This window comes from Ochotona curzoniae, unplaced genomic scaffold, assembly GCF_017591425.1.
Source record: "Ochotona curzoniae isolate NIBS_2020 unplaced genomic scaffold, NIBS_Ocur_1.0 contig_908, whole genome shotgun sequence".
In the NCBI taxonomy this organism is placed as follows: Eukaryota; Metazoa; Chordata; class Mammalia; order Lagomorpha; family Ochotonidae; genus Ochotona; species Ochotona curzoniae.
The window spans coordinates 16178538-16205544 of record NW_024466607.1 but is presented as its reverse complement, the minus strand read 5'-3'; the positions used below and the strand labels follow the sequence as shown (position 1 = coordinate 16205544).

Genomic DNA, 27007 nt, shown 5'->3' with positions numbered 1-27007 from the left:
CCTGTGCGTGCTGGTGCAGAAGACCCAAGACCCGCTCCTCCTATGGGAAGGGAAGTCTCCTGGGGTGAAAGGAAGTATCCAGTGACACCAGGAGGTGGAAAGGCTGTAAAAGATCCCCGTAAGGCATCCCAGCACAGAGCCTGGCTGGCCTGGGAAAAGCCTCAGAGAGGACAGGGTCCCTGAGCAGGAAGCAGGGTGGGCTTCAGCAGGTGTGCATCCCCTTGGCTGAGCTCCGTGGCTCCCGGAGAAGTTGCTAAAATTAAAGCTGGAATCTGAAATTCAAATGAAGAGCGAACCTTTAATTAGACCCTGAATCTAATTCCTTACCCCCCTCGGCAGCGGGCTGTAATTTTAGCAATCAGTGCATTAAATATAAACCCAAGACTTGAGTTGCCCACTGACTCAAGGCGCTGGGCTCGGAGGGTACCACCAAAGGGCTTCTTGGCCAGCCTGGTGCCCAGGCCCCCACCAAGACAATCCTAGCAACATCCCCAGCTGTATACAGCACTCTGTCCCCAGCCCTAAATCACAACCTCTGTGCCCCCAACCCCTGGACACCTGCCCGGGGTGGGCAGGATTAGGGACTGCCCAGAGAAGGAGATTGACGCTGGGGTGGTCCTGGGCAAGGGTCAGCTAAGCTGCAGATCCAGCCAGGCCCACCCCGGTATAAATAACAGCACGCACACATTTCCCGACTCCTCTGCTTGTTGTGTTGTTTTGTTTTTTTAATCTTTGCCAGAGGTACAGTTAGAGATCTTTCTAGACCATTTACTTTTAAATTACCAGCCAGAAGGTGGGGGTGGGGGAAAAGAGAGGGAAGGAAAAAAGTTCGCCAGCTGATAGCTTATCAGAATGGAATCCAAATGTCACATTAGTTGGGAAAGTTGGGAGATTAAATTTTCCAGCGCCCTTCATCTGCCGTTGACATTTCGGGGGCTTTCTTCTCCCGCACCTCCCCCTCCTCTGAGCAGAACGTGAGCAGCGCACGCTTCGCAGGCAGCCGGCTTGATGCTCGAGCCAGGCCAAAATGCTCAAGATGCTCAGTTGATTGTGACCTGCCCAGGCTTTACCAAAGCACCCCCTCCAAAAAAGGGGCTACTCCAGGGGTGCATGAGGAGTGCTGGTGGGTGAGAGAAGGGATGGTATTCCAAAGGAGGGGAACAAAGATGGCAGCATTGAATTTGGTCATGCAAGATCTACCTTTGAAGAGATGGTATGGAGTCTGCTGCTGATCTCCCAAAAGCCGTACTTGAGGATGTAGAGGGCACATCTACCTGGGTAGAGAGGTTCCCCTGCCCAGGCAGACAAGACTGGGCAGCACCCCAACCAGGGAAGGGGTGGGCCCGGCACATGGTGCACAGCAGGGTCAGCATCACTGGAGGCATGCAGGGTGGTCAGGGGGGTCTCAGGGGGCAGTGGGAGAGGGTGTGGGGACTTCAGTTGTGTATGCTCACTCTGGGGTGAAGCCCCCAGCTCTGTTCCTTACCCCACCTCCCTCTCCACCTTTCCCTTGCCGCTGGATCTGACTCTCTGCTCCATGCTCTTCCATCCCTGTGTGCACACCTGCACCCGAGCCCCCTCCCTGCCCCCCCCCGCGGCGGCTGCGGCATCAACACCGCAGTCACAGACCCACTCCTGCCAGTCTATGGTGGTGGGCGGGAGTACACGGCGCATGCCCAGCCTGCCCAGCCGCGAGATGCCGTAATTGGCACCTGTCAGGCGGCTGCAGCTCATTTTAGAAAATCAACGGGGGCTCTTACAGTCCTGCTGCTAGCAGACGCCATGGCCCCTCCCTCTGGAGGTCACTAATTCTTAATGTGAGCCCACAGCCCAGCCTGGCACCCCCAGGTCTGCCCCCCCCCGACCCAGTTCAGCCCCTAGAGCATCCCTGCTGCAGGAAGTGAGCCTCTCCCTGGTGCCAGAGGAACTCAATGCAGAGGATGGGCAGTACCCTATGGAAGGTGTGGGGCTCCTGGGGTAGGGGGTGCTGCCACTGCCAGGGCCCCTGACGATTACATGGGGCACATGCTTGTCAGCAAGAGGGCACAGCCCGCTTCTTCTGTTCACTCAGAGACCTGCCTCCCTCTCTGAGAACTGGTTTTAAGGCATCTGGTGAAGGCTCAGTTAGGTTTTGGATACAGAATCGGAATTTAGCAAACGTGGGAATAGCATGGGTGGGCAGTTCCCTCGCCCTCTGGCCACAGTGGTCTCTGAGGGATGTCCTTGAGACAACCCCCCCCCCGCCTCACTCATAGGGCTGTCTGACACTACTTCTTAATCCTGACACTGCCCTGGGGTCCCCTTTCCATAGGATGACCCTGAGAGTGAGGATGTGGAGAGGGGGTCCAAGGCCAGCACCCTCAGGCTTGACTTCATCGAGGACCCCAACTTCAAGAACAAGGTCAACTACTCGTACACGGCTGTGCAGATCCCCACGGACATCTACAAAGGCTGTGAGTGGACAGAGCCATAGGCTTCCGAAAACTCCTGGGAGGAGGCCAAGGGGTGGACATTTGATGGCCAGAGCTCAGGCAGCAGGGGTTAAAGGTCCTAGGGCCCGCTGCTTCTGATACATTCATGCCAGCACCTGCAGAGTAACTGCAGCCTCAAAGGAGGGGAGGGTCCCCTGGGCTGGGGGCCAGAGGGCAAGGTCCTAGGACTATTGTGTTGTTTCCAAGTTGTAAGGCATCCCCCAGTCCCCTCTGAAAGACCCCTCCGGGTCAGCTCAACTTCCCTGGTGGCCTCCAGCAGGAACAGAAAGGATGCTGCCCGCAGGTCACCTGCCTGAGCCAGCCAAGGGGCACTATCACAGACAGCCACACTAATTAAAACAGGAGCTACAACGCCCTCCCCAGTCATCCCTCGCTACTCACACAAATTACATTTTATATGTTTTTTATTTACTGTGTCACTTTTAATTAAATCTGTAATCGCCCACCGGAGGGGGCATGGTCCCCTTTCCCAGCTCAGCGTGATCTGAGTGCGTGCACGTGCATGCAGGTTGGGGTGCTAAGGAACTAGGAGGGAGCAGCAGGTGTTACACAAACCTGTCTTGCTGCCCTGAATATATGGGGCCGGGGGCAGTGTGCCCAGAGCAGAGGGTCTTCTCCTGGCTCTGACCTGTGCCAGGGTCACCCCGTGCTGGTTCCAAAGGGGGTTCTAGATCAGTGTGTCTAAGCCTCTTACAGGGCAGGTAGGAACCCCAAGGCCAGGGAAGGCCAAGGTTTGCCAGGCTAACTCCCAGCAGACAGTAGTGTGTAAAATGTTGGAGGGCATAACTTCATTGTTTTCCTGAAGGAGAAAAATAGAAATGGTTCAACTCACTAAGTTTCTAATTTAGGAATAGGACCGTAACAGACTCCTCAATAGGCAGAGCCAATGCTAGAAATGTGGTTTTATTTTCCCATTATGATCAGTTTGGGGAGGTCACGGGGACAGACGGTGTGAGAATAGAAGAGGGGGATGAAACATCAGCTGTCCCGGGACCATAGGAAGAAGGGTGCTCCCTGGACTATGGGTAGAGCCTCAAGCAGATGTTCATCGCACCTGTTCTACACTCTAGACAGAGAGCCTCAGCAGGGCTTCTTGGGTTCTTACTTGAGGTAGATCGCAGCAGTGGTCACAGACGCTGGCAGGGCACCCCCGGGAATGAAGAAGATAGAACAAAACTGGAGGGAAGGAATAAGAGTGAGATGCAGAGGCCACCTCCTGGCACTTTCTGAGTGTCCAGGGACAAGTGTCCCACACGTATAAGGCACAGTTTAAGAGCTGGGGACTGCTGAAGCAATCCTAGATTTTTGTCCAGGGAGCTGTAGAATAGGATGGAGCCCATTCCTCTGAGTGTGGTGAGGTGGGTCTGGCAGGCGTTGGAGCTGGACCGGGGTGGACTGTGAGAGCTGGATACACCAGGGTCCTCTCAGAACTAGAAGGCAGTGTGTGGGTATGAATACAAGTGCCCTGTGTCTGCGGGCATGGTCAAGTTGCTGGGCAGGTAAGTTTCCGAGTGAGGGGATCACACAGCCAGCTAGAAGCAGAGGTCAGGTTGTAGCTGTACCTGCTGGGGATGCCAGCTGCATGTGTGTGCACATGCATGCAAGCGCACATGCCCATATTCCAGAATCCTGGCACCGCCCCTGCCCTCCAAAGCCCCCACCCCCACCTCTGCCTGTTCCCGGCCCCAGTTGATTAATCATGGAGCTGAGTGGCTTCCAGCTTATCAGGTGCCTTAATAGCTGAATAATTCCAGCCCCATCAGCGAGCCCTTAATTGCTTTCTTGTGGCTGCGGCCTGGAGTGCATGCTGAGTGGGTGAGCTCCCGAGGGGAGGAAGGAAAGTGGTGGGGGTGGAGGGGGACAGCCTTGAGCTCTAGGCAGCCTGCTGGACTGGGGGGAGGGGCCCCAGCACACAGCTCTCTGCCACCTGGGCAGCCTCTCCCCAGGGCCCACAGTTGCTAGTCTGTCCGTGTGGGACCTGGCTGGAGGGCACACTGAGCTGTTCTTTGGACAGCTTGGGAGGAAGAGTAAGGACCAGAGGGTCTACTTTAAGAAACTGGCACAGCTCCAGCCGGGCTGTGACCAAGGGTGGGGGGTTGGAATCTGGATAGGCAGAGGAAGGGAGAAGCATTCTAAGTGTCACAATGGGGGGTGGGGGGTAGTCAGCAGGGACAGTGCAGGCGCTTTCCATCCCAGCCTCCTGCTTTCCCCTCCCCAGCCACCGTTATCCTCAACGAACTCAACTGGACAGAGGCTCTAGAGAATGTGTTCATTGAGAACCGCAGGCGTGACCCCACATTGCTGTGGCAGGTGTTTGGAAGTGCCACCGGTGTCACCCGCTACTATCCGGGTAGGTGCCTCGCCCGTAACCAAGCACCTGACCCAGGGCCTGTGGGGTGGGAATAACCTCTCCTGTGCAGCCTGACCACCCCTTCAGACATGGCCTTTCCCTGCCATGTCTCGCCTCACCTTCTTTCCTTCCACAGCCACCCCATGGCGAGCCCCCAAGAAGATCGACCTGTACGATGTGCGCAGGAGACCCTGGTGAGCGAGCAGGGGCACCCCCTCGGCTCCCCGCCTCTCCTGCCTGCCTCCCTCCCTCCTCATATCCAGGCCTGCGAGCAGGGCACAGCCAGCTCTATCCAATTTTCATTTCACACATCGTTGCCACTGGAAAATGGAGCCCATCACCCAGGCAGGCCTCCCAGCTGCCTCTGCCCCCAGCTGCCGCTGGCACTTCCCACCCCTCTAGATTGTGGGCTGGGACCAGTAGGGGCTCCAGAGTGTGGGTGCAGCCTCTTCTGGGTGACCAAGCCAGCCCCCAGTCCATGCTGGGAAACCTGAACACACCTCCCTTTGGTGTGCCCCCTTCCAGAGCAGCCACTCATGACTGCTTTCCTGCCACCTGCTCTACCCAGCACGGTGCTCATCCCTGCCACTAAGGCCAGGGACAGCCTCCTGACTCCCCTCTGAATTTACTGCTCCCCTTCCTGGGGTTCATTGACCTGCCCAGGGACCAGATCACTCACACATGAGCAAGGGCTGGGTCTGTTTTATTCAACCTGGGCTCCCTGTGCTGCCCCCCAGCCTCCCTGTAGAAACATATTGGATTGGTGTGGAGGTGAAGGAAGCAAGGACCCATAGGGCCTAGGGCTGCCAGCCCTAACTGAGGCTTTTCCTGGACAGGTACATCCAGGGGGCCTCATCACCCAAGGACATGGTCATCATCGTGGATGTGTGAGTGGACAACATGGGCAGGGTCTGGACTCTGCTGCATGGAGCATGGGTGGCAGGGGGAGACAGAAGAGCCCCTGCGTCCTGCCTGTGCCTCAGTGGCCTCTGCCCGACCTCTCCAGGAGTGGCAGTGTGAGCGGCCTGACCCTGAAGCTAATGAAGACGTCCGTCTGCGAGATGCTGGACACGCTATCTGATGATGACTATGTGAACGTGGCCTCGGTGAGTGCCAAGGCAGCAGACAAGCACAAGGCCAGTCTGCTCCTGTGACCACTGCCAGCTTTATGCCACAGCTGCTGCGCTGGACAGAGAGCCTAAACCCTCATCCCACCCTCACCGTCCTGCAGTTTAACGAGAAGGCACAGCCAGTGTCCTGCTTCACACACCTGGTGCAGGCCAACGTGCGCAACAAGAAGGTGTTCAAGGAAGCTGTGCAGGGCATGGTGGCCAAGGGCACCACAGGCTACAAGGCCGGCTTTGAGTACGCCTTTGACCAGCTGCAGAACGTGAGCCCCGCTGGGGGGAGGGGGCAGTGGATGGGCGGCTGAGGGCAGGCAAGCACCCAGGCTCAGTGACACTGGGAAAATCAAGACGGATGGCCTTGTTAGCACCAAACAGGCAGCTGGAACACAGAGCACCATCTGCTGTTGGTGGGGGCGAGGGGCTGGTGGTTTGCAGGGGGGTTGAGGAGGAAGCCCAGAGGGCCAGGGAGGGAAACCCTAGACATGGAGGGGCTGAGAGCCATCTGACTCTGCACCCGCCCCGCCCAGTCCAACATTACCCGGGCCAATTGCAACAAGATGATCATGATGTTCACGGACGGGGGTGAGGACCGCGTGCAAGACGTCTTTGAGAAGTACAATTGGCCCAACCGCACGGTGAGGCTGCCCCCCCGGGGGAAGGGCTTAGTACTGATTTGGGCTCAGTTTGGAGGCATGCTGCTCTCTGGTGGCCAAAACAGTAACTTCAGGCTCCTACAGGTACGCGTGTTCACCTTCTCCGTGGGGCAGCACAACTACGACGTCACACCCCTGCAGTGGATGGCCTGTGCCAACAAAGGTAGCTCCCCAGGGTCACTGCCTGCCATGCCTACTGTCCGTTGGGGTGTTGTCCACTGTCTGTCCATCTTTCCCTGCAAAGGCTGCCTATTGTTCCATCTGGGGTACTGCCTAGCGTGCCCTTGCCCACCCCTTTACAATTCAGCATCTTTCTATGCATCTGTCTGTCTCCCAGCGGATCTGTTCCTGCATCTGTCTGCCAATCAAGTCTGTGCGCTGGGACCTGGCTGCAGGGAGCATGGTTGTCCCTACCATTCTAGAATGAGGAGCTTCAGGTTCCCCTTCCCACCCCGTCTCTTACCCATCCCCTGCCATTCACTTTGCCCTTGCTGCCTCAGTGTTGGTCCCAGTGGCAGGGCAGGGAGCACAAAATGCTGTGAGTTTGGGGGGAATGACATCAAAAGAAGGAGCCTGTTGGACAAATGGAACAGCAGTCACAGAGGCAAGATCACCAGTGCTGCCTGTCCTGCAGTGCTAATCAGACCCATCCTTGCCTCTCCTTCCTTCGTAGGTTACTATTTTGAGATCCCTTCCATCGGAGCCATCCGCATCAACACACAGGTAAGACTGGAGGTGGGAGGAGGCCGTTCCCCCCAGTCCTGTTGCTTCCCCAGAAGCTGAGTGCTGTGGGTCAAGTGCGCCCCCTGGTGGGTGTGGGGACATGTTCCTGTGCGTAAGGTGACAGAAGGCGGGGGGGGGCACGCAGTAGGAAAGGGCACTTGCCACCCCTGCTGCCCCCTCGTCCTCAGGAATATCTAGACGTGTTGGGCAGGCCTATGGTGCTGGCAGGCAAGGAGGCCAAGCAGGTGCAATGGACCAACGTGTATGAGGATGCACTGGTAAGACTTCTGGCAAGGGAGAGGTGGGGTGGGCAACATTCCCCAGGAATGTAGCCACAGGGTCAGGGCCCTTGAGGACCCCCTCTTGAGGAAACCAAAGAAGAGAAATAAGGGGACCAATGCCCGAGCTCCTCTGAACCCTTGGGGCAGGACTGACTACAGAAGACCCCATTTTCCTATGCCTCTAGGGACTGGGGCTAGTGGTCACAGGGACCCTCCCTGTCTTCAACCTAACACAAGATGGCCCTGGAGAGAAGAAGGTGAGGACCCCCAGGAGGAGTGTTGGGTGTGGCTGGGAGGGGCAGGGGAGCACAGGGAAGTGAGATGGACCTGGAAGAGTGGCTTGGGTGTGGATGGTGAAGGGGCACTCTGGGGAACTGAGCCCATCACAGAGCCCCTTCCCCTCATCACCTCTGTTCCCAGAACCAGCTGATCCTAGGTGTGATGGGCATTGATGTGGCTCTGAATGACATCAAGAGGCTGACTCCCAACTATACGGTGAGTGTCCACCTGTATGCCTGCCCTGCTCAGCCTCCTCTGAGGACACCAGGGACACCAGCCAGGTGCAGCTAAGGAGGCTGAGGGGATGACACATCTCCATGGGACCACTGAGTTCAGAGAACCAGGGAAGGCTTCCTAAGGAGGGAGCCTTGGACCCGGAACTAGGGACAGCTGTTAAGGGCCAGGCTACAAACATGTCAGTCTTTGCTGGCATGAATGCCCAACCAATATTCCATTTAGTTATCACATTGCAAAAGTGACCAAAGTGGGCCTGGCCTTGTCTAGTCCAGTGTTATTTGTAGATACTGACCAACGAGCCTGCTGGCCAGGCTAATGGCTCTGCAGCTTGTTGATCAAGCAGCACCCCTTAGCAGGGTGGTAGACAGGATGGAGGAGAGGTATGGAGTCCAGAGCATCCCTCCCTAGTCCTCCAGACCCTGAGCTGCCCCCCTCCCTGATCTGCACCCTCAGCTTGGAGCTAACGGCTATGTGTTTGCCATCGACCTGAATGGCTACGTGTTGCTGCATCCCAACCTCAAGCCCCAGGTAAGCCAGGCTGCTGGCATAGAGTGTGGGAAAACCCTGTGAGATTTGGTCTCCTGACTTCCCACCCTGCCTCCTGCAGACCACCAACTTCCGGGAGCCAGTGACTCTGGACTTCCTGGATGCAGAGCTGGAGGATGAGAACAAGGAGGAGGTGAGGGGCTGGAGTGGGTAGGGCCAGGAGCAGGTGCAGAGGACTGGGCGTCACGTGCCTCTTGTCTCCCAGATCCGCCGGAGTATGATTGACGGCAACAAGGGCCACAAGCAGATCAGAACGTTGGTCAAGTCCCTGGACGAGGTGAGGCAGTGGGGGAGAGGGACCTTCTGTACCCCACAGCCCGCGCTGGCTAGCCAAGTACCTGACCTGCCTTTCTCCCAGAGGTACGTAGATGAGGTGATTCGGAACTACACCTGGGTGCCTATAAGGAGCACAAACTACAGGTAAGTGAGATCAGGGCTGGGTGGGTAGGCAGAGGGCACGTAGCCCTGGGGCCTGAGTAGCTGCAGCCCTCCCACCCTGGACCGCTGTGCCCACCAATCCAGGAGGGTACCCATAGCCAGGCTGCCTGCTACCTCCTGGGCTACCCAGCACCTGTAAGGCCTCAGCCTCGCCCTCCTGGAACAAGCACAGCCCTGTGTGGAGGACAGCAAACACATCTGATGGCTCCTTCCCCACCTCCCTCTCCAGTCCTCCTGCCTGGGCTGCACTCCTGGGTGCCCACACCCGAGATTTCAGTCTCAACACTTCCACTGCCTGCTGTCAGCCAGCACAAGAGATGAGGAGCTGGCAACCTTGTGGGCCAGGCCCCTGTCAGCACAGGTTATCCTCCGGGTGTGCCACACTGCTGCTGCCTTTAGAAATGCCCCACATTGCAAGGCCACCCTGCAGCTGTCCCTCACCATAGCAGAACTGACCTGCCTTGAGCTGGCTTTCCCAGACCTGAGTGTGCTAGAACCGCGGTTCTCAGTACTGTAGCAACTCCCAGTCCTGTAGCAGCTCCCACTCTGGCAGCTAGCTCACAGCCCGGATCCAGCCTCTGCAAGTCTGCTGCTGGTCAAACGGAGGAGGCCAAGCAGGCAGGCGGGGTGCTGCAAGAGGCTGCTGGGGTGGTCATGGGGTGGTGATTGGCTTGAGGGGTGGGAGTTCAGAAGCCTCCAGGAACTCTTGAGACAAGACCTGGACCCCCAGGCATTTCCAAGGCTGTGACCCTACCATAGCCAAGCAGAGTCAGATCACAGCTTAGACCTCTGCCCAGATCCAAGGCCATGGGGAAGGGTGCAGTGTGGCCCACCTGTCCCCAGCAGTGACCTCTACTCCTTTTCTCCTCCCCAGCCTGGGGCTGGTGCTCCCACCTTATAGCACCTTCTACCTCCAAGCCAACCTCAGTGACCAGATCCTGCAGGTCAAGTGTAAGTGGCCCGGCCCCTGCCTGCGCCCTGCACCCCTGCCTCTCCCCGCACCACGGCCGGTCCCAGGCAGCACAAGTAGCCACTGCTTGCCGGCAGGATAGCCTCTCCTGCCCAGTCTGCCCACCCCAGGTGCCTGCAGGCTGAGGCCCCGGCCTTCAAAAGTCTGGAAATCTGCATGCTGGCCTTTTCAGATTTGATTCTAGACCATTCTCTCACAGTTTCCGTTGAGGTTTCTGTTTTTGGTTTCTCCTATTCCGTGTCTTCTCCCCGCCCCCAAGCCTGCCTACCCTGAACACCCCTGGGGGCTGCATTCTTGGAAGACACCCCCTCCCCTCTTCTCTCCCTCCCATGCTTCCTGCTCAGCTCCCGCCCCAGGGTCTCTCTCCACCTCCTTCCCCATCCTCACTTCACCTCATTTCCCTCAGTTCTTCCTCTTCCTCCTGCCTCATCTTCTGCCTGTCTCACCTTTCACTTCTGACTTCTGAACCCTCTCTCTGCCCCTCTTCCTTCCTCCCCCCTCGCTCCTCTTCCCCCTCTGCAGCCTCCCCTGTCCCCCGCCTCATCCCCTGTTCCCTCACTCACCTCCACTATGGCTCTCCTCCACCCTAGCACCCTTGTCCCTTGTCTCTCTCCCACACTGGTTTACACCTGTGCCCCTCCCAACCTCCCTGCTGCCCCCTCACTCCCTCTGCCCTGCCACTGTGCTCCCTGCTCCTCTCCCTCCCCTTCATGCTGGTATCTGCCTCCCCTCTCCATCCGTCTCTCCCACTGTCCTTCCTGCTACCACCCACTCTCTCCCCTCTGCCTGTGGCTCACTCCTGCATGTCCTGCTCACCCTGGGTCTCTCGTGAGAGGCCTCAGTCTCCAGAGCCTGTGGCCCTGCCTGCCCCTGAGGTCACTGGGAGGGAGGCTAGGGCTCCGGCCCCACCAGGCACCCGCCCCCAACCCCCCTGCCTGGCCGCCTGGGGCTCATCTCCTTTGAGTTTTCTTGCTCTCTCTTTCTCTCTCATGTCGTTTTTTGCAAGAAGTTTCCTTTCGGTATGATGATGAGACACAATATTTTCATTCAAACAGCCATTGAATAAAATATTGTTTGTGCCCCTCCCCTCCCCCTCCCCCTTTTCGTTTGTTTTGTGTTTGTGTTGTTTTTGTTTTCCTCGCTTTCTCTCTTGGTGGACTGTCCCAGTGCCAATCAGCAAACTGAAGGGCAAGTATATTCAGAACCAGTGCACCCTCCCCCTTCCCCGCCCTTACACCCCTGCTTGCCCCCCTCCCTGCCCAGGACCAGCCAAACCCCTGCTCTCTGGGGCTCCCCTCCCAGTATCCCCTTGGCTCTTCTGGTTCTCACCTTCCTCTGACTCCTCCATCCGTTCTAGTGGACGGCCCTCTCCCTGGCCATGGCTGGAGGGTATTCTCCAGTGTGTTCCAAGGGCCCAGGCCCCTTCCTTATAACCTGTACTCCTCACTCCCTTTAGAAAGGCCCCTGCCCCTCCCCAACCTCGACCTCCCCTGTCTCTTCAAGACAACTCAACAGTGGGTCCAGGGCTGCAGGTCTCTGCACCCCCTCCCACCCAGCAGGACAGAAGCCCAAGATGCAGGGGCTTTGGGAAAGGGGCCAGCTTCCTCTTAACAGTGTCCTCCTTTGCTCTGTCAGACCTCCAGAGCTGGCATCCACCCAAGGATGGAGGCAGAAAGGCTTGGCAGCCTCACACTTCTACCTGAGGCAGAGGGGCAGCGGAGGGGCAGGCTGGATATTTAAGGTGATCCTACCAACTTTGGGACTGCCCTAGATGTTGAAACCCCCACTCTGCCACCTCAGCCACTCCCGGCATCTTTGCTAAGGCCTGTGGACCCTGCAGCTCCTGCTGAGGCTCAGCAGGTGTGGCAAAGTGTTCCCTTGGGGAAATGAACACTGACTGACTCAGGGACTGTGGGCAGGCTCGGCCAGGGACAGAATGGGATCTGTCCATCCCGAGGGGTGGCAAAGGAGCATCAAGGAAATAAGGCTGGGTGTGAAGACTGAGGCCCTGACACTCCAAGGTGTCCAAGAAAGCTGGCCAGGGGCCTTCCAGGCCCTGGCCGAGAACAAGGGGATGGAGGAAAGAACATAAATGCTACTGGCACAGACAAAGCCATCCCTTTGAGGGAATGTTAGGGCAGATGGAGCATGGAGAGCTACGAGGGCATGTCCCCATGACCTGGAATCTGGCTCCCAAGAATCCTTCTAGACTCTGTCCTGCCCGGGGATACAGCCTCACCCTGGCTCGGGTGGAGGTGGGAGACATGTCCTACTCCCACTGGTTTGAGTTGTCTTTTTCTCCTCACCCCGCACACCCCACCCACTGACCCCTGAAATGCAGGGCTCTGGAAACAATGACAACCACAGCCTAGGTCCCCTCCCTGCCCCTTCTCCCTTTTTATTTCTCCTCTTCTCCTCCCTCCCTTCCCCATAAGCTTGTGCCCAAACCCTGCCTCACAGTCCTATCAGAAAGGAACAGTCCAACCAGTGATTCCCCAGCCCCTCCAAGCACCCTGAGTCCCACCTAACCCGGAATCTCACAGTGCATTGTGGGTGTATTAGGGAACAGGTAATAGTCCCAATCCCTAGAAGATAAACTGCTGGGGACAGGGATGGAAATATGATAATGAAGATGGTGAAGACAACAAGATGGGACTGTGGAATGCCCAGGGGGCATCAGGCCAGAAGCAGACAGACACCTCCCACATGCAAACGGCTGGGAAGGGGGAGGTCAGAGCTCCAAAGACCACATCTTCAGCTTTACTTCACCCACACACTTAAGCACATGCACACCCCTACATATGTAAACACACGTACCCATGTGCTTGCCCTCTCTCTCTTGTTTCTTTCTCTCTCTCTCTCTCTCTCTCTCACACACACACACACACACACACACACACACAGAGCTTATAAGCCTAGGCACAGATCACCTGCCCTACTTAAGCCCCCAGAATTCCTGCCTGGCTTCTCTGAGCCCGGAAAAGTCCTCAGAGGGTAGAGACCCCATTCCTTCTTCCCCACCTGCTTCTCAGGCTCCCAGGTGTGCTGGCTCCACAACAAGCCCAACCCCTCTTGGCTCCCACACTCCCCTCCCACCCTGCATCAGCAGTCCTGCACCCTAAGGGTCTCCCTTCACCCAGCCTTGGGTCCCACCAGACCCCCACAATGCACTGCCGCCCATCCCCGTCTCTGGTTGGACTGTCTGTGCCCGTGAGAGATTCCCACCCCCTCGGTTTGGCCATGTTGATGCCTGACGTGGAACCAAAGCAAGACATACTAAAATGCAAACAGCTGTGGCAAAGAGAGTGCGGGGAGAATCCGCAGTCAAAAGCCGATTCCCTTCCTCAAAGTCTCTTCGGAGGCAAAGGGAGCTCCGCATGTGGTTTTTTGTTTTTGTTTTTGTTTTTTTCTCCATGACGGATGTAACAATCAGAACAAAACTGGCATCTCCCCAGACCATGCACATATATAGCAGTGTGTGTATATATGTGTGTGTGTGTGTGTCCGTGTATATGTGCTATACAGCCGTATGGAAGCATATACAGCCACGCCAAGGGACTCACTGCCGACAGAGGACCAGACCCGGGCAACATATTGGCTATAACTTCCCTCTTCCCGTGATGCCATGCTCTAGTCTCCACAGCCTCCACTCCCTTTCCCCCAGCCCTCCACCAGTCCCAACTCTGGCTCAAACCCGAACATGGACGTGGCGGGTCCCCTCTTCCTCCAAGCCACCCTCTCCCCAATTCCCCATCCCAGCCCCATCAGCTCTGAGCCCCGTGGCCTCCCACCTCCCCCCAGCTCCCGCCGGATAACCCCCCGTTTCTGTTGCAGATTTTGAGTTCCTGCTCCCCAGCAGCTTTGAGTCTGAAGGACATGTTTTCATTGCTCCCAGGTAGCTTTGCGTGTGGCCTTGCTGAGGTGTCCTCCCCGCCCCCCGACCGCCCTGGCCCTGCCTCCCGCACTGCTGCCTGGAGCTCTGTGTGTCTGTGTCCTGTGCAGTGTCACCCCAGCCCCACACATAGCCCGGTATGCGCGCCCATGTGCATACCCAGGCCATGTAGCCGCACCAGGCAGCAGTGGCCAGCAGGCCCCACAGCCCCAGCCCTGGCCCCGACCAGGCCTGGGGCAGGAGGGCTCTGCACTCTCCACTGAGCTCCTCTGCCCTCCCAGGCAACCAAGAAGGAGCCTGGCTCAACCCCTTTCGCTGGGCAGCTGCTGTTCTGGTGTGTGGTGCCCTGCCCATCCTCCTGCCCGTCCCCTTCCCCCTCCCTTGTCCTGTGTCACTTGGTGATTGTGTGGGTCCAGGGGCTGAGCCAGCCAGAGCCTCTGTGGGCAGCGCTGAGTCCTAAGTGTGGGCGGCTCCCTGAGAATGAGGGGAGGGAGAGCGTGGGGAGGAGGGCAAGGCTCTGCAGAGCTCTCTGAGTAAGTGGGGGGCAGGGACCCAGAGCAGGCTTAGGCCTGGGCCACAGCTGGGTCGCACGCTCGTGCACACACAAGTCCACGTGCACATGGCTCTGCCTTGGGCCTCCAGATGCTGAACCCCCCTCCATGACCTGGACTTAAGAGGATGGCACATGGGTACAGCTGAATGAGACTCTGGGCATTCTTGGGCACCTCACAGGGGCTCTGGGCATCCCGACCTCTGTGTGTATGCACGGGCGTGCTCACACCCACACATTTCTTTGTGACTCTGTAGATGTGTGTTTGTGTCTGTGAATCATTGTATGTGTAAGGGTCCAAGTGTACCCCCATGGTGGGCTCTGGGCAGAAGTGACTGTGGGAATGTGGCAAATGCCCGCGTGGCCGATGTGACCCTGAAGGTAGAGACCATATGTGTCTCTGTGACCCTTGCATCTGGTTTGGTCTCCCAAGTACGCCTGTGAAGTACACGCAGGGTGAGTGAGGCCCACACAGGTGAATGTGTGTGCTGTATGCATGGGAGGGGCTGCGAGTGATCCAGCTGCTGTGTGACTGTCATTCTGGGTGTGGCAGCTGCACCCTCAAGGCACAGACATGTAGGCTGGACACAACATGAAGGCCTTAGGGGGCAAGGAGTAAGCCAAGGCTAAAGCTGCCCAGCTCTAAGCCCAGCACAGCCGAGGGGAGTGGCACATGTTCTAAATGCCAAGAAAACAGCTGTCCCACAGGCTGATGGGCAGTCCCCATGAAGGGAAGACTGGGCCAGAGAGGTGGTTTCTCCTGCTGAGACTTCTAGAGAGCAGAAACCCAGGCAGCTGGCAACATGCCCACAGCCGCCATGTTCCCTGGACCCAGAGCTTGAGAGCCCTCAGGAAGGAAGCAAATTGGACTACCAACTCTGGGGGAGGAGCATTCTATGCAGAGGGGACAGCATTGACCCCCCACACCCACCCTCTGCATGGTAGGAACAAGTCTCAGGGACCCCAAGTGAGCTGCCCTAGGGTATACAGCAGATGGGGCCTCAAACCCTGGCTCACAAGACACCAGGGCGGGTCCTTGGGCCCACCCCCTGCTTGCTGACAGCTGCAGGGCACAGAGATTGGTGAGCCAGGCCCCAGGTATGCCATCTGGGTCCGGCTATATACAAGAGCAGCCTGACAGGGAGAAGGAAGCAGACCCTCGCTGTGGCGTCAGCACTGCCTGCCCGACACGTGGGCAAGGGACACACAAAGTCGCAGGAGCCTCAAGAGGCCTGGGCAACCCATCCTCTTCTCAGCCAGTGGGACCACTGGCCTCACAGGAAGCCTGGCCCCACAGCCCACTGTCCAGCCCCTCCGAGCCCTCTCTTCTCGCCCCTCCCCACCCCCAGAGAGTATTGCAAGGACCTGAATGCCTCAGACAACAACACCGAGTTCCTGAAGAACTTCATTGAACTTATGGAGAAAGTCACTCCGGACTCCAAGCAGTGTGAGTGCCTGGCAGGACAGCCAAGGGGCAGCCCCAAGCAAGCCCAGAAACTGGGCCCGTGTAGAAATATGCAGGGCCTGGGCCAAGCCATGGGAAGGGCTTCTGGGAGTCCCTCAGGGACGAGGAGCTGCAAGGAGACACCTGCCCCCCTGTTTCAGGCAACAACTTCCTGCTCCACAACCTCATCTTGGATACAGGCATCACCCAGCAACTGGTGGAGCGTGTGTGGCGGGATCAGGATCTCAACACGTAGGCACCACTCAGCCTGCGGGGGCAGGAGGCTGGGATGGGCCCAGAGAGCTGGCCTGCCTCACAGAAGGCAGGTCTGTGACTCCAGCCCTCCTCCCCACTGCCCCCAGGTACAGCCTACTGTCTGTGTTCGCTGCCACTGATGGTGGCATCACTCGCGTCTTCCCCAATAAGTAAGTGACCAACCTAGCAGCCAACACTGTGCCCTGCCTGGGACTCTGACCCTGTCCTGCTGCCCGGGACTCTTTGAATCTGCTGGGACCACAGTGCCCCTCACCTACTGACCTCTGCCTCCCTTGGGTGCTCTAGAGCAGCTGAGGACTGGACAGAGAACCCTGAGCCCTTCAATGCCAGCTTCTACCGCCGCAGCCTGGATAACCATGGTTACATCTTCAAGCCCCCACAGCAGGATGGTGAGTGTCCTGGGAGCCCAGCCCGCTCAGCCATGTGCCCTCTGCCACCAGGAAGTGGCTGGCTGTGTCAGACCTTGTGCTGAATGTGTTCTGCATGCCCCCTGGCTTGGGCTCCTGGGTCTGGGCTGCCACCCCGCCCCACTCCTAACTGCAGACCCCACAGCCCTATTGAGGCAGCTGGAACTGGAGAACGACACAGTGGGCATTCTTGTCAGCACGGCAGTGGAGCTCAGCCTGGGTGGTCGTACCCTGAGGCCAGCAGGTGAATGCCCAGGATACATGTGGGGAGTGAGGCAGCAGGCAGGGGACTGCCCAGGCAAGCCGCACTGATGGCCCCTTGCTCTCCTTCAAAGTGGTGGGCGTCAAGCTGGATCTGGAGGCTTGGGCTGAGAAGTTCAAGGTGCTCGCCAGCAACCGTACCCACCAGGACCAGCCTCATAAGGTATTGCAGCAGTGGAAGGGGCAGTGAGCCCAGTAGTGTCCTTCCTGGAGTACCCAGGGATACCCAACAGGCCTCCCAGAAGGCCATGTGGAAGCCGGGGCTGCTGCAGTGGCCTGAGACATCAGATGCACTAAGGGCAATGGGAGGGAGGAAAGCTGGAAGGTGGATTGACAGTCCTTGCTCTCTGACCAGCAGTGCGGCCCTAGCAGCCACTGTGAGATGGACTGCGAGGTCAACAATGAGGTGCGTATGCCCCAAGCCTGCCCCAGACCTCAGGTTCCCCTCACTCTAGACTTGTTAGTTCTAGCCACCACTCCTGGCCAAGTGTGGCCTCAATATCTCACCCTAACTTCACATCCTTGCTCAGTCTGGGCAGGGAGGCAGGAAGATGCACTCCCAGATCTCCCTGGGCCACTGCTATGCCAGGGCCTGTAAGGTTGTTGTCCAGCCCCTCTGCTTCTTCCTGACCTCTCAGGACCTCCTCTGTGTCCTCATTGATGATGGAGGATTCCTGGTGCTGTCAAACCAGAACCATCAATGGGACCAGGTGAGGAGCAAGAGGAAACGTGTTGGGGGAATTTTAGGGGGTAGTACTGCCAGCCCTGACCATGGCTCCCTCCTGGCATCCATCCACAGGTGGGCAGGTTCTTCAGTGAGGTGGACGCCAACCTGATGCTGGCCCTCTATAACAACTCCTTCTACACCCGCAAGGAGTCCTATGACTACCAGGCAGCCTGCGCCCCCCAGCCCCCTGGCAACTTGGGTGCTGCACCCCGAGGAGTGTTTGTGGTGAGCCTGCACATGCAGAGATGCCTGGGAGGGGCAGGAGGTTTTCCCACATGTGACCCCCACCCCTGACATCTGAGGGGTTGGAGTGTCCAGGGGTAGGCAGGGTGCAGCTAGCCCACACCCTCTCCCTGCTGCAGCCCACTATCGCGGATTTCCTTAACCTGGCCTGGTGGACTTCTGCTGCTGCCTGGTGAGTACCCAGGGGGAGGTGAGCAGAGAAAGTGTCCTCTGACCTCCGCTGACCACCCCCACTCGGTGCCCCCTGCCCCTTCGGCAGGTCATTGTTCCAGCAGCTTCTGTATGGCCTCATCTACCACAGCTGGTTCCAGGCGGGTACGTAGCCCCGCCTCACATTGCAGTATCCAATCTAAGAGAGGAGAGGGGAGGGTGTGAGGGCTGAACCAGATGAAAGCCCAAGAGTGACCCCGGCGGGCCTGTGAGTGGGGCTGAGGCGCTCTGGGCCCTGCAGACCCCACGGAGGCCGAGGGGAGTCCCGAGGCACGAGAAAGCAGCTGCGTGATGAAGCAGACCCAGTACTACTTCGGCTCGGTGAACGCCTCCTACAACGCCATCATCGACTGCGGAAACTGCTCCAGGTGATGCCAGGGGCGGGGTTAGAGGAGGGGTTGGGGCGGGGCTCCTGCCGGGGCGGGGCCAGCCTCGAGGCGCTGCCTCTCCTGCACCCTGCAGGCTCTTCCACGCGCAGAGGCTGACCAACACCAACCTTCTCTTCGTGGTGGCCGAGAAGCCGCTGTGCAGCCAGTGCGAGGCTGGCCGACTGCTGCAGAAGGAGACGCACTGTATCCTGCCCCCGCGCTCCCCCACCGCCCGCGGCCCTCTGCCCCGCGGCCCCGCGTCGAGGTGCCCCTGCCGCCTCCTCCTTGACTCCCCACCCATGCCCAGCGGACGGCCCGGAGCAATGTGAGCTGGTGCAGAGACCGCGATACCGGAGAGGCCCGCACATCTGCTTCGACTACAACGCGACGGTGAGGGGGCTGGGGAGCGGCGGCCTGGGCGGTCCTCCCGGCTCCCGCGGGCGTGCAGCCAGGCGGACCCGTCCCTCGTCTGTCCCCGCAGGAAGATACCTCAGACTGCGGCCGCGGAGCCTCCTTCCCGCCGTCGCTGGGCGTCCTGGTGTCGCTGCAGCTGCTGCTCCTTCTGGGCCTGCCGCCGCGGCCGCAGCCCCAAGTCCACTCCCACGCCTCGCGCCGCCCCTGAACGCCCCCGCCCGGCTGCCCCCTCCCTTCCCTCGCGCGTGCTCCCGCACTGGAGCCTCGGTCCCTTCTCCCTCCCCAAAGGACGTGCGCCTTGGGGTGGGGGAGCCCCAAAGGAGGGGACCACCACGGGCCTTGGCACTCCATCCACATCGGACTGTGGAGTGTCCTCGGATCCTCCATCCCCACCAGGTTCTCCCCCAGCGAGCTGGGAGGTGGAAGCCACCTGTACTGGTGCCAAACCAGGCCTCCGCTGCCCACCCTGCCTCAGCTGGACTCCTCTAGGCACCCCCAAACTGGTTTCTCCTACAGTAGAGGGAAGGAGGGAGGACAGACGGGCAGTTGCTGAGGCCTGGACATCCCGGCTTAAATCCTGGCAGGAGAGGCGGCCTGAGGTTCCCGTGTCCCTCACCCCCAGCCCTGCAGGTGTGCGAAAGTCCCCGTGACAACTGCTTAGACATAATAACCCTGCACACACCTGAATCCCTGAGGGCAGAAACTGGACTCAAATCAAAACAAACCCTAGAACGAACACACACACACACACACACACACACACACACACACAGTATACCATAGTTGGAGTGGGTGGGGGCTCACAAAGCCTTACCTAGGGCCAGGGGTTGGTGGGAGGGTGTCACCTGCCTGCACACTCCATCTCATCCTCACCGTCCACCCCGAACCCCAGCTGAATGTCAAACAGTGCCAAATGCTAGGGCAGAGGGTGAAGACCCTCTGTCCCACCCCTGCTACCAGTGTTCCCTAAGTGCCCCTTACCCTGCCAGGTGCTCATTGTAACCATTTCTCACTAGTTCGTCAGCCCCCAACACAGCCACCGGCCACTGCCTGCCCCCTTGGCAGAGGAACCCCCCACCATTCATTACCCTTTGCCTTAGCAGGGGTGGCTCAGTCTCTCCTGGCTGGGCCATCCCACCCCAGACTAGTCCTTCCACACTCAGGCCTGTGCCGATTCCCCATCTCTTTCCCCTCACACACGTGCGTGTGCACACACACACACACACACACACCCTGCCCCCAGGAGGCCAAATGCCCCTTCCCTGCTGAACACATACCTGAATTTGCACGTGTGCGCACACATACACACACACACACACACACATACACACTCTGTGCACCCACAGAAGCTGGCCCAGGCATATCACTTGATACTGTTCGTTCTGGTCATTTCCCCCAAAGGCGTCCCAGCCTGGGGGCCGTTGGGGGTGGGGGGAGGCCAGGGCACAGGGATATGGCCATGGGGCTTTGATGGACCGGGAGGAGGGGGGAGGGGGATGCATTAATTAATGGCTCCATTAATTAATGTCATGTTGCTTGTTGCTTTCTCAGTGTGTGTATATGGTCCATGCCCGCTGCTGGTGTCAGGGTGAGGCATCCTTAACGTATGCCACTCCCCAGATGTCAGCCATGCCCTGCGGGGGGGCGTGTGTGTAACTGTAGTGTAGTCAGGTGCTCAATGGAGAATATAAAAACTAAAAAGAAACAACAATATACAGAAAATATATATTTTAAGTTTAAAAAAGCAAACAGAAAAACAGACAAAACAATCCCCATCAGGTAGTCATCCAACCCCCAGCTGGGTCCAATCCTGCTCATCTCCCACCAACCCAGCTACCCCCTCACCTCAGGCTGGGGGACTGGGGGGCCATTTCCTTTTCTCTGCCCTTTTTTTTTGTTTTGTTTTGTTTGTTCGATTTTGTACAGACAAGTCGGAAAAACAACAGCGACAAAAAGTCGAGAAACTTTGTAAAATACTGTTGTGTGTGATTCCTTGTAAAATATTTTCAAATGGTTTATTACAGAAGATCAGTTATTAAATAATGTTCATATTTTCACTTCAAAACAGTCTCCATGCACTGTGTAAGCCCTGAGGGTGACAACTGGGTGGTGACGAGGACAATGGCCCAGGTCAGCGCTGGCCATGGGGTCTGGCTTAGTGAGTGCAGGCTCTTGACATACTTAACAGCTTCTCCCTCAAAAGCTTCAGGAGAAAGCTGTCTTTAATGAATGGCAAAGCCACCCCTCTCCTCAAAGAACCTGGAGGAAAGCAGCTGGGCCAGCCAGTGAAGACAGGGACAGGCATCCACGATGTGGTGACAGACAGCTCCATGAGCCTGACTGGGTGCTGGTGACCTCACTGCCACACACCCGCCCTGCAGTCTAGAAGCTGGCCAAGTGGATGCTGTCTCTAAACCTCCATAGGGCAGGCCTAAGCTCATGCATGCATCTTAACCTGCTTCATAGCCAGCCCAGGTCAGTGTAACTCTAGTCAGCACACAGAGCTCCCTGTCTTTCTCCAGCACTTGCAGAGCAGGCTGCGGCAGCAGCTGGGTCCCCATCACCATCTTAGGAGTTTGTGTTTCCCCATAGCTCAGATAAGCAAGAGAGGAGCAATCTTCTGTCCCAATGAAGGTTTCAGAAAGGAAGGGCCAAGGTGAGGTGGAGTCAGATGCTACACATGAAGGAGGGCGCTGGAGGCCTCAGACTAAAGCCAGGGCTTGGCCCCATCGCCTAGCCCCTCGCCACAATGCCCTGCAGCAGCCCCAAAGGCCCAGAGGTGAGGTTACCAGGGGGAACACACAACACCTGATCCACTTGGAGCTTCAGATCCCAACTTGTGTAGTAGGGAAGTATGTTTCAGGTATGACATGGCAGGTACTTGAACTAAAACAAGAAGCATGCTTATATTAAAAAATACTTTGTTCCTCCAGAATTGACTGAGTGCTCTGTACTTTGGTTTTTTGAGTCTGGTGTGAAGCCTGGAGGGCACCGACATCCACAAGATAAACAGGTTGAAAAGCAGGGATTCTTCACCATGTAAAGTCCCTTTAGGCTGTCATCATGCACACATTTTTAAAAGATGACTCATGCATATCTACCATAGGAAAGAACCTGCCAGAAACTGGGGTAATGTGAATTGGGGTGTCCAGGCTGTGGGGACTATCTCTCTTACCCTAGCTGCTCTAACAAGCCTGGTGGGAAATAGAGTCAGAGAGGGCAGCCCAGCCCTACCCTTGTAGGACAGGGGTTCCTAGGTTCAGGTCCTCATCACTCGTGTCCAAATGAGTGGACAGGCATTTGATACTCCTGTTCCCCTTTAGGGTAGAAAGGTTCTTCCATCATCTGCATTTCACGGTCCAGGAACTCGAGTTTCAAAAAAGTCCTGGAACTTGGCCAGTATCACACAACCACTAAATGGTAGAGCAAGGATTCCAGCCTGGGTCAAGCCCGTGGAATCCCCACACACTCGCACATTCACCAGCATCAGCCAATTTCCTGACCCACATCCCTGCCTACAGGAACAGGTGTACACGCACAAATAGAGCCACTCTTCCAGAACAGTTCGGCAAGCGTGTGGCCCGAGGCACAGCTACTCCCCCCTACCTGCCTCCATCGCCTACCCTCTCACCCCACCTCACCTCTCCATCTTTACCGCCAAGAACCAGCAGAAAGGGAGCTGAGAACTACAACTCCCAGCATACGCTCGCATCACCGACAGGAATTGTGCTCGCGTGTAGCCTTCTGGGATTTGTAGTTCCATCCGGAACCCAGCTCCTCCCGTACCCGGCGGCGGACAAGGACTCAGTATCCCAGCATGCCGAGGAGCCGGAAGGCAGGCGCTGAGGGCATCCCGCCGTCGCCGCCGGGGGCGCGCAGGCGCGGCACCCCTGTTTGCTGGCCCCCCGAGGAGGAGGAGGCACGGCCGAGGCCGAGCCGGAGCTGACCCGGCTTGACTCGGGCCCAGAACTAGGCTCCAGGCCTGCGAGAACCAAAGGACTCCAGAGTGAATGGAGAAGGCCGGGTTCTGAGAGCGCCGTTGGCCCGGCCGGCCCGGCGCGCGGTCTACGGGGCAGGCAGGCGAGGTCGCCCAGAGCCTTCCCGCAGGTCCTGGGCGAGGGGCCTAGGCTCCGGCCCGGCGGCAAGACCCGGTTCGGCCCCTCAGGACCACAGCTTGATCCGACCGTAAGCAGGTCCTTCGCCCGGGACACAGCCTAGTGACCAGGCCAGGCCCGGGCCTCCCGTCGGGGCCGAACGAGGGCGAGGCCCCGGGGAGGCCCTCCAGCCCCACCTTCCTTGAGGCCGACGCCAGCCAGGAAGATGCAGCGCACCCTGCCTGGCGCTCGCCAGCATCTGGGGGCCGTCCTGGCCAGCGCCAGCGTGGTGGTGAAGGCGCTCTGCGCCGCGGTCCTGCTGCTCTACCTGCTCTCCTTCGCCGTGGACACACGCTGCCTGGCGGTCACCCCGGGCTACCTGTTTCCACCCAACTTCTGGATTTGGACGCTGGCCACGCACGGGCTGATGGAGCAGCACGTGTGGGACGTGGCCATCAGTCTGGCCACGGTGGTGGTGGCCGGGCGCTTGCTGGAGCCGCTCTGGGGAGCCTTGGAGCTGCTCATCTTCTTCTTGGTGGTGAATGTGTCCGTGGGGCTGCTGGGGGCCTTCGCCTACCTCCTCACCTACATGGCTTCCTTCAACCTGGTCTACCTGTTCACCGTCCGCATCCATGGCGCCTTGGGCTTCCTGGGAGGTGTCCTGGTGGCCCTCAAACAGACCATGGGGGACTGTGTGGTCCTGCGAGTGCCCCAAGTGCGTGTCAGCGTGGTGCCCATGCTTCTGCTGGCACTGCTGCTGCTGCTGCGGCTGGCAACACTGCTCCAGAGCCCAGCCCTGGCCTCCTACGGCTTCGGCTTGCTCTCCAGCTGGGTGTATCTTCGTTTCTACCAGCGTCATAGCCGGGGCCGAGGGGACATGGCCGACCATTTTGCGTTCGCCACCTTCTTCCCTGAGGTCCTGCAGCCCGTGGTGGGGCTGCTGGCCAACGTGGTGCACGGGCTCCTGGTGAAGGTGAGGATCTGCCAGAAGACGGTGAAGCGCTACGACGTGGGCGCCCCGTCCTCCATCACCATCAGCCTCCCAGGCACAGACCCTCAGGACGCCGAGCGGAGAAGGTACCGTGCCGTCTCCACCACCCCCGCCTTGCCAGGCTAGCTCCCTGACCACTCTGCTAGGACTGAGGTGTCTTCCGTCTCGGGCCTGGTAGGAGTCAGCACTTAGGGGTGTGAGCTCTCGTAGATGTTTTGCACAACCTGCTCTCAGACCCCAGCCGCAGACGATATGTCCCATTTTCTTTGCTATTGTGCGAGTCTAACAGGTGTGTAGAATATGGCCTGGCCTTACCTCAGGATGAGTCCTGTGGGAACCGGAAACAACCTGCTGGGCCTTTATCCTGGGAGGAAGGGTGTTGGCAGGATGCCCAGGGACTCCAGAAGAGGCCTGGGCCAGGCCGGGCTCCAGGTGCTGACTCGCACCCTCTTCCTGGACCCGAATTCAGAGTCTGCATTGAGGAGGCTTGAGTGTCACCCAGCTTTACTCACCCCCCTGGCAAGCACGTGTCACTAAATCCAGGGAACAGACCACCTGTGCCACCTCGAGCCTGCTGACCACACCTTTTCTGTATGGGAAAACCAAGCCCTCTGCAGCCCTGGGTGTGCTCGCTGCATTGTTCACTGGGCACATTGTGGTTACCAGTGGGGCAGGTGTTTTATGACTTGCCTCTCCAAGGTGGCCCCAGCTTCCTCACGCCTCTTTTTTTTTTTTTTTTTTTTTTTTTTGAGGCAGTTCCCTGTGCATTTGGCAAACCCCTACTGCTGCCCACCTGAGAACCGGGGTGCTGGCAGGAAGCTGTGAGCACAGAGCTGAGGGGTTGTACCAACATCTTCACCCGAGGCCATGAGCGTTCAGTTAAGCCATGACCGCAGGTGACTGAGCCCCAGATGTCACACTGTGCGGCCTCATTCTGAGCCTGCCAGCTTGGGTCGTCATGGGCAACAAGTCCTCCAGACAAAAGTCCAGCTCAGCCTCATCCAGGGGGATGGGGCCAGGCGGGCAGGGCCTGCAAGGCGGGGCGGCCAGGCCAGCATGGCCCCTCCTCCAGCTGGAGCCCTTGGATTGTTAGGAGTGGCAGGGTGCCAGAAACCCGCACCCAAGGAAGGCAACAGGAGGCAGGTGGAAGGCAGAGTCAGGAGGTGGCTTCTTGGCTGAGCCTTTTTAGTTGTCAGCTTATGTGGGGGTAGGGTGTTGCACCTTCCGCCCCCATCCCCCAATGTGCATCTGACCGAGTGCTACTGCCAGACCCAGAGCACTCCTGAGGAGAGCAGCAGAGAGGAGCAGGCCCATCTGCCTCTTTCACAGTTGCAGGACACTACCTGCCAGCTGGCTTCAGACAGAACTAGCAGTAGCACCTCAGGGAAGGGGGACATGGACAGCAGCAGGAAAGGGTGCCCACCTGCTGTTTGCCAAGCTGGAGAGCAGTGTTAAAATGTGCCGGAGCTGCCTCTCCTGTCTGTCCCCTGGCATGGTGGGAATCCAGAAGGTGGTAAAAGCCATCCCTCTGTGGGTGGCACAGGGGCCACTGAGAAAGGTGTTGCGCGGTGCTCCTCCTTGGTGAGCCAGGCACCTGTCAATTCCCTTCCAGTGGGCCTTTCCAGCTCCCCTACAGTGGGGCTCACTTTGTAAGGGCCCCACACAGCTGTGTTCTGACATGGTCTTAGTGACTTTGGGGATTCTTCTGGAAAGTGTGGCATTGCCCCTGCTTCCTGGACCAAGAACCAAGCAAGATGCTGATGTCAGTTTTCCCCCCACAGACCCAAGCCAGGAGGTTTAAGACAACCCTCTCTTTAGAAGTAATGTTGTGCGCAGGCAAGAGCTCTCATTCCCAGTGACTTGACCCTCCTACCCTTCTGCCATGCACACTGGCTCCAGCCTTCCTTGGGTACTCAGTGCAGGGCCACTACTGAGCAGCCGCCCTGGCGGGCAGTCTGTCCCAGCTACAGCCTCCGGATCTCTCAATCTGATGGCGGCAGCTGGGGGAGCCGGAAGGGTGGGGGAAGGAGCACTGGGCACAGAGGGGAAGAGCAAGCATGATACCAAGGCATGAGCCAAGCCCAGACCTGGGATGACCTGTCCTCTCTTCTCTGGCCCCAGGCAACTGGCACTGAAGGCCCTCAACGAGCGACTAAAGAGAGTGGAGGATCAGTCTGTGTGGCCCAGCATGGATGATGAGGATGAGGAGGTGGGGGCCAAGGTGGACAGCCCCCTGCCTTCCGACAAAACCCCAGCACCCCCAGGGAAGGGGGCTGCCCCAGAATCTAGTCTCATCACCTTCGAGGCAGCACCACCGCCGCTCTAATTCCAGACCGCCTGGGCATGTCACCTCCCCCAGTGGGATCTGCGATGTCCTCAGCGACCCCAGGGCACCACCGCGACTGTGCTCAGTTGAGGGAAGAAGCCTGCTGGAGTTCTGTAGCCTCCAGCTGTTTCTCGCCAACACTACCCAGGACTCCCGCTACCTGGTCCTAACCGCAGACAACCACTATGCCAGACCCGGGCCCCACTGCGGCAAGACTGTGCACCTCAGCAGGCAACCCCACGAGAGTGGCTACAGGGACACTGGTGCCATGGCCCTCATGTCTGCAGCTGCCTGCTCAGAGCCACAAGCTTGGGCAGGGACTTGCCAAATGTGTTGTAGGGCTCTGCCGGCTCAGGAGACAGTGCCTATGGCAGGCTGCACGTCCCTGCCCACTCCCAGACAGGCGATGCTCATGTCAGAGTTTCCCACTGTCCTCTGCCGTGGCTGCAGCTGCTTCTGAGCTGGAACAGCCACGGCCCACAGGGATTTTCTACAGGACCGTTGAGTGGGCAGCCAGGCCCTGCCTCGCAGTATCAATAAAGCAGTTCTTTGAGGTCTGGCTCCTGGGCTCTGTCAGGCCACCTGTCAGCCCTCCACACACTCGGCTCGTTGATAGGGTCCTTCTGCTGGGCATAAGGGTCAGTCTATGGCAGTGCTAGCATGAGCTCTGTTCCCCTTCTGCCAGCACATGCCTGCTGCCAAGCAGCC

At 58.4% G+C, this 27007-nt stretch overlaps 2 protein-coding genes across 4 annotated transcripts in view; both read left to right on the top strand.

The window, feature by feature from the left end:
- The window catches only part of CACNA2D2 (calcium voltage-gated channel auxiliary subunit alpha2delta 2), a 126639-nt gene extending 107536 nt beyond the window's left edge, over positions 1 to 19103 (top strand). Inside the window, exons 6-39 of one of the 3 annotated variants that reach the window (XM_040994532.1) lie at positions 2312 to 2453; positions 4711 to 4842; positions 4979 to 5036; positions 5679 to 5729; positions 5849 to 5948; positions 6074 to 6232; positions 6497 to 6604; positions 6707 to 6785; positions 7296 to 7345; positions 7534 to 7623; positions 7812 to 7883; positions 8047 to 8121; positions 8596 to 8670; positions 8750 to 8821; positions 8894 to 8965; positions 9047 to 9108; positions 10001 to 10077; positions 11264 to 11284; positions 13931 to 13991; positions 15888 to 15985; positions 16144 to 16234; positions 16345 to 16407; positions 16544 to 16647; positions 16811 to 16909; positions 17001 to 17089; positions 17285 to 17332; positions 17565 to 17636; positions 17726 to 17878; positions 18016 to 18068; positions 18156 to 18211; positions 18348 to 18474; positions 18569 to 18678; positions 18782 to 18864; positions 18956 to 19103. In XM_040994532.1, coding sequence (XP_040850466.1) covers positions 2312 to 2453; positions 4711 to 4842; positions 4979 to 5036; positions 5679 to 5729; positions 5849 to 5948; positions 6074 to 6232; positions 6497 to 6604; positions 6707 to 6785; positions 7296 to 7345; positions 7534 to 7623; positions 7812 to 7883; positions 8047 to 8121; positions 8596 to 8670; positions 8750 to 8821; positions 8894 to 8965; positions 9047 to 9108; positions 10001 to 10077; positions 11264 to 11284; positions 13931 to 13991; positions 15888 to 15985; positions 16144 to 16234; positions 16345 to 16407; positions 16544 to 16647; positions 16811 to 16909; positions 17001 to 17089; positions 17285 to 17332; positions 17565 to 17636; positions 17726 to 17878; positions 18016 to 18068; positions 18156 to 18211; positions 18348 to 18474; positions 18569 to 18678; positions 18782 to 18864; positions 18956 to 19096 — 2943 coding nt within the window. In that variant the 3' untranslated portion in view covers positions 19097 to 19103. Of the gene's footprint in view, positions 1 to 2311; positions 2454 to 4710; positions 4843 to 4978; positions 5037 to 5678; positions 5730 to 5848; positions 5949 to 6073; positions 6233 to 6496; positions 6605 to 6706; positions 6786 to 7295; positions 7346 to 7533; positions 7624 to 7811; positions 7884 to 8046; positions 8122 to 8595; positions 8671 to 8749; positions 8822 to 8893; positions 8966 to 9046; positions 9109 to 10000; positions 10078 to 11263; positions 11285 to 13930; positions 13992 to 15887; positions 15986 to 16143; positions 16235 to 16344; positions 16408 to 16543; positions 16648 to 16810; positions 16910 to 17000; positions 17090 to 17281; positions 17333 to 17564; positions 17637 to 17725; positions 17879 to 18015; positions 18069 to 18155; positions 18212 to 18347; positions 18475 to 18568; positions 18679 to 18781; positions 18865 to 18955 lie in introns of all 3 variants that reach the window. The other 2 variants (XM_040994533.1, XM_040994534.1) reach the window with 2 other exon arrangements.
- Positions 19104 to 22738: 3635 nt separating this feature from the next.
- Positions 22739 to 26852, top strand: TMEM115 (transmembrane protein 115). Its single transcript, XM_040994536.1, has 2 exons — positions 22739 to 24059; positions 26095 to 26852. The coding sequence occupies exons 1-2, from the start codon at positions 23209 to 23211 to the stop codon at positions 26297 to 26299; spliced, it is 1056 nt and encodes a 351-aa protein (XP_040850470.1). The 5' UTR covers positions 22739 to 23208; the 3' UTR covers positions 26300 to 26852.
- The last annotated feature ends 155 nt before the right edge of the window (positions 26853 to 27007 follow it).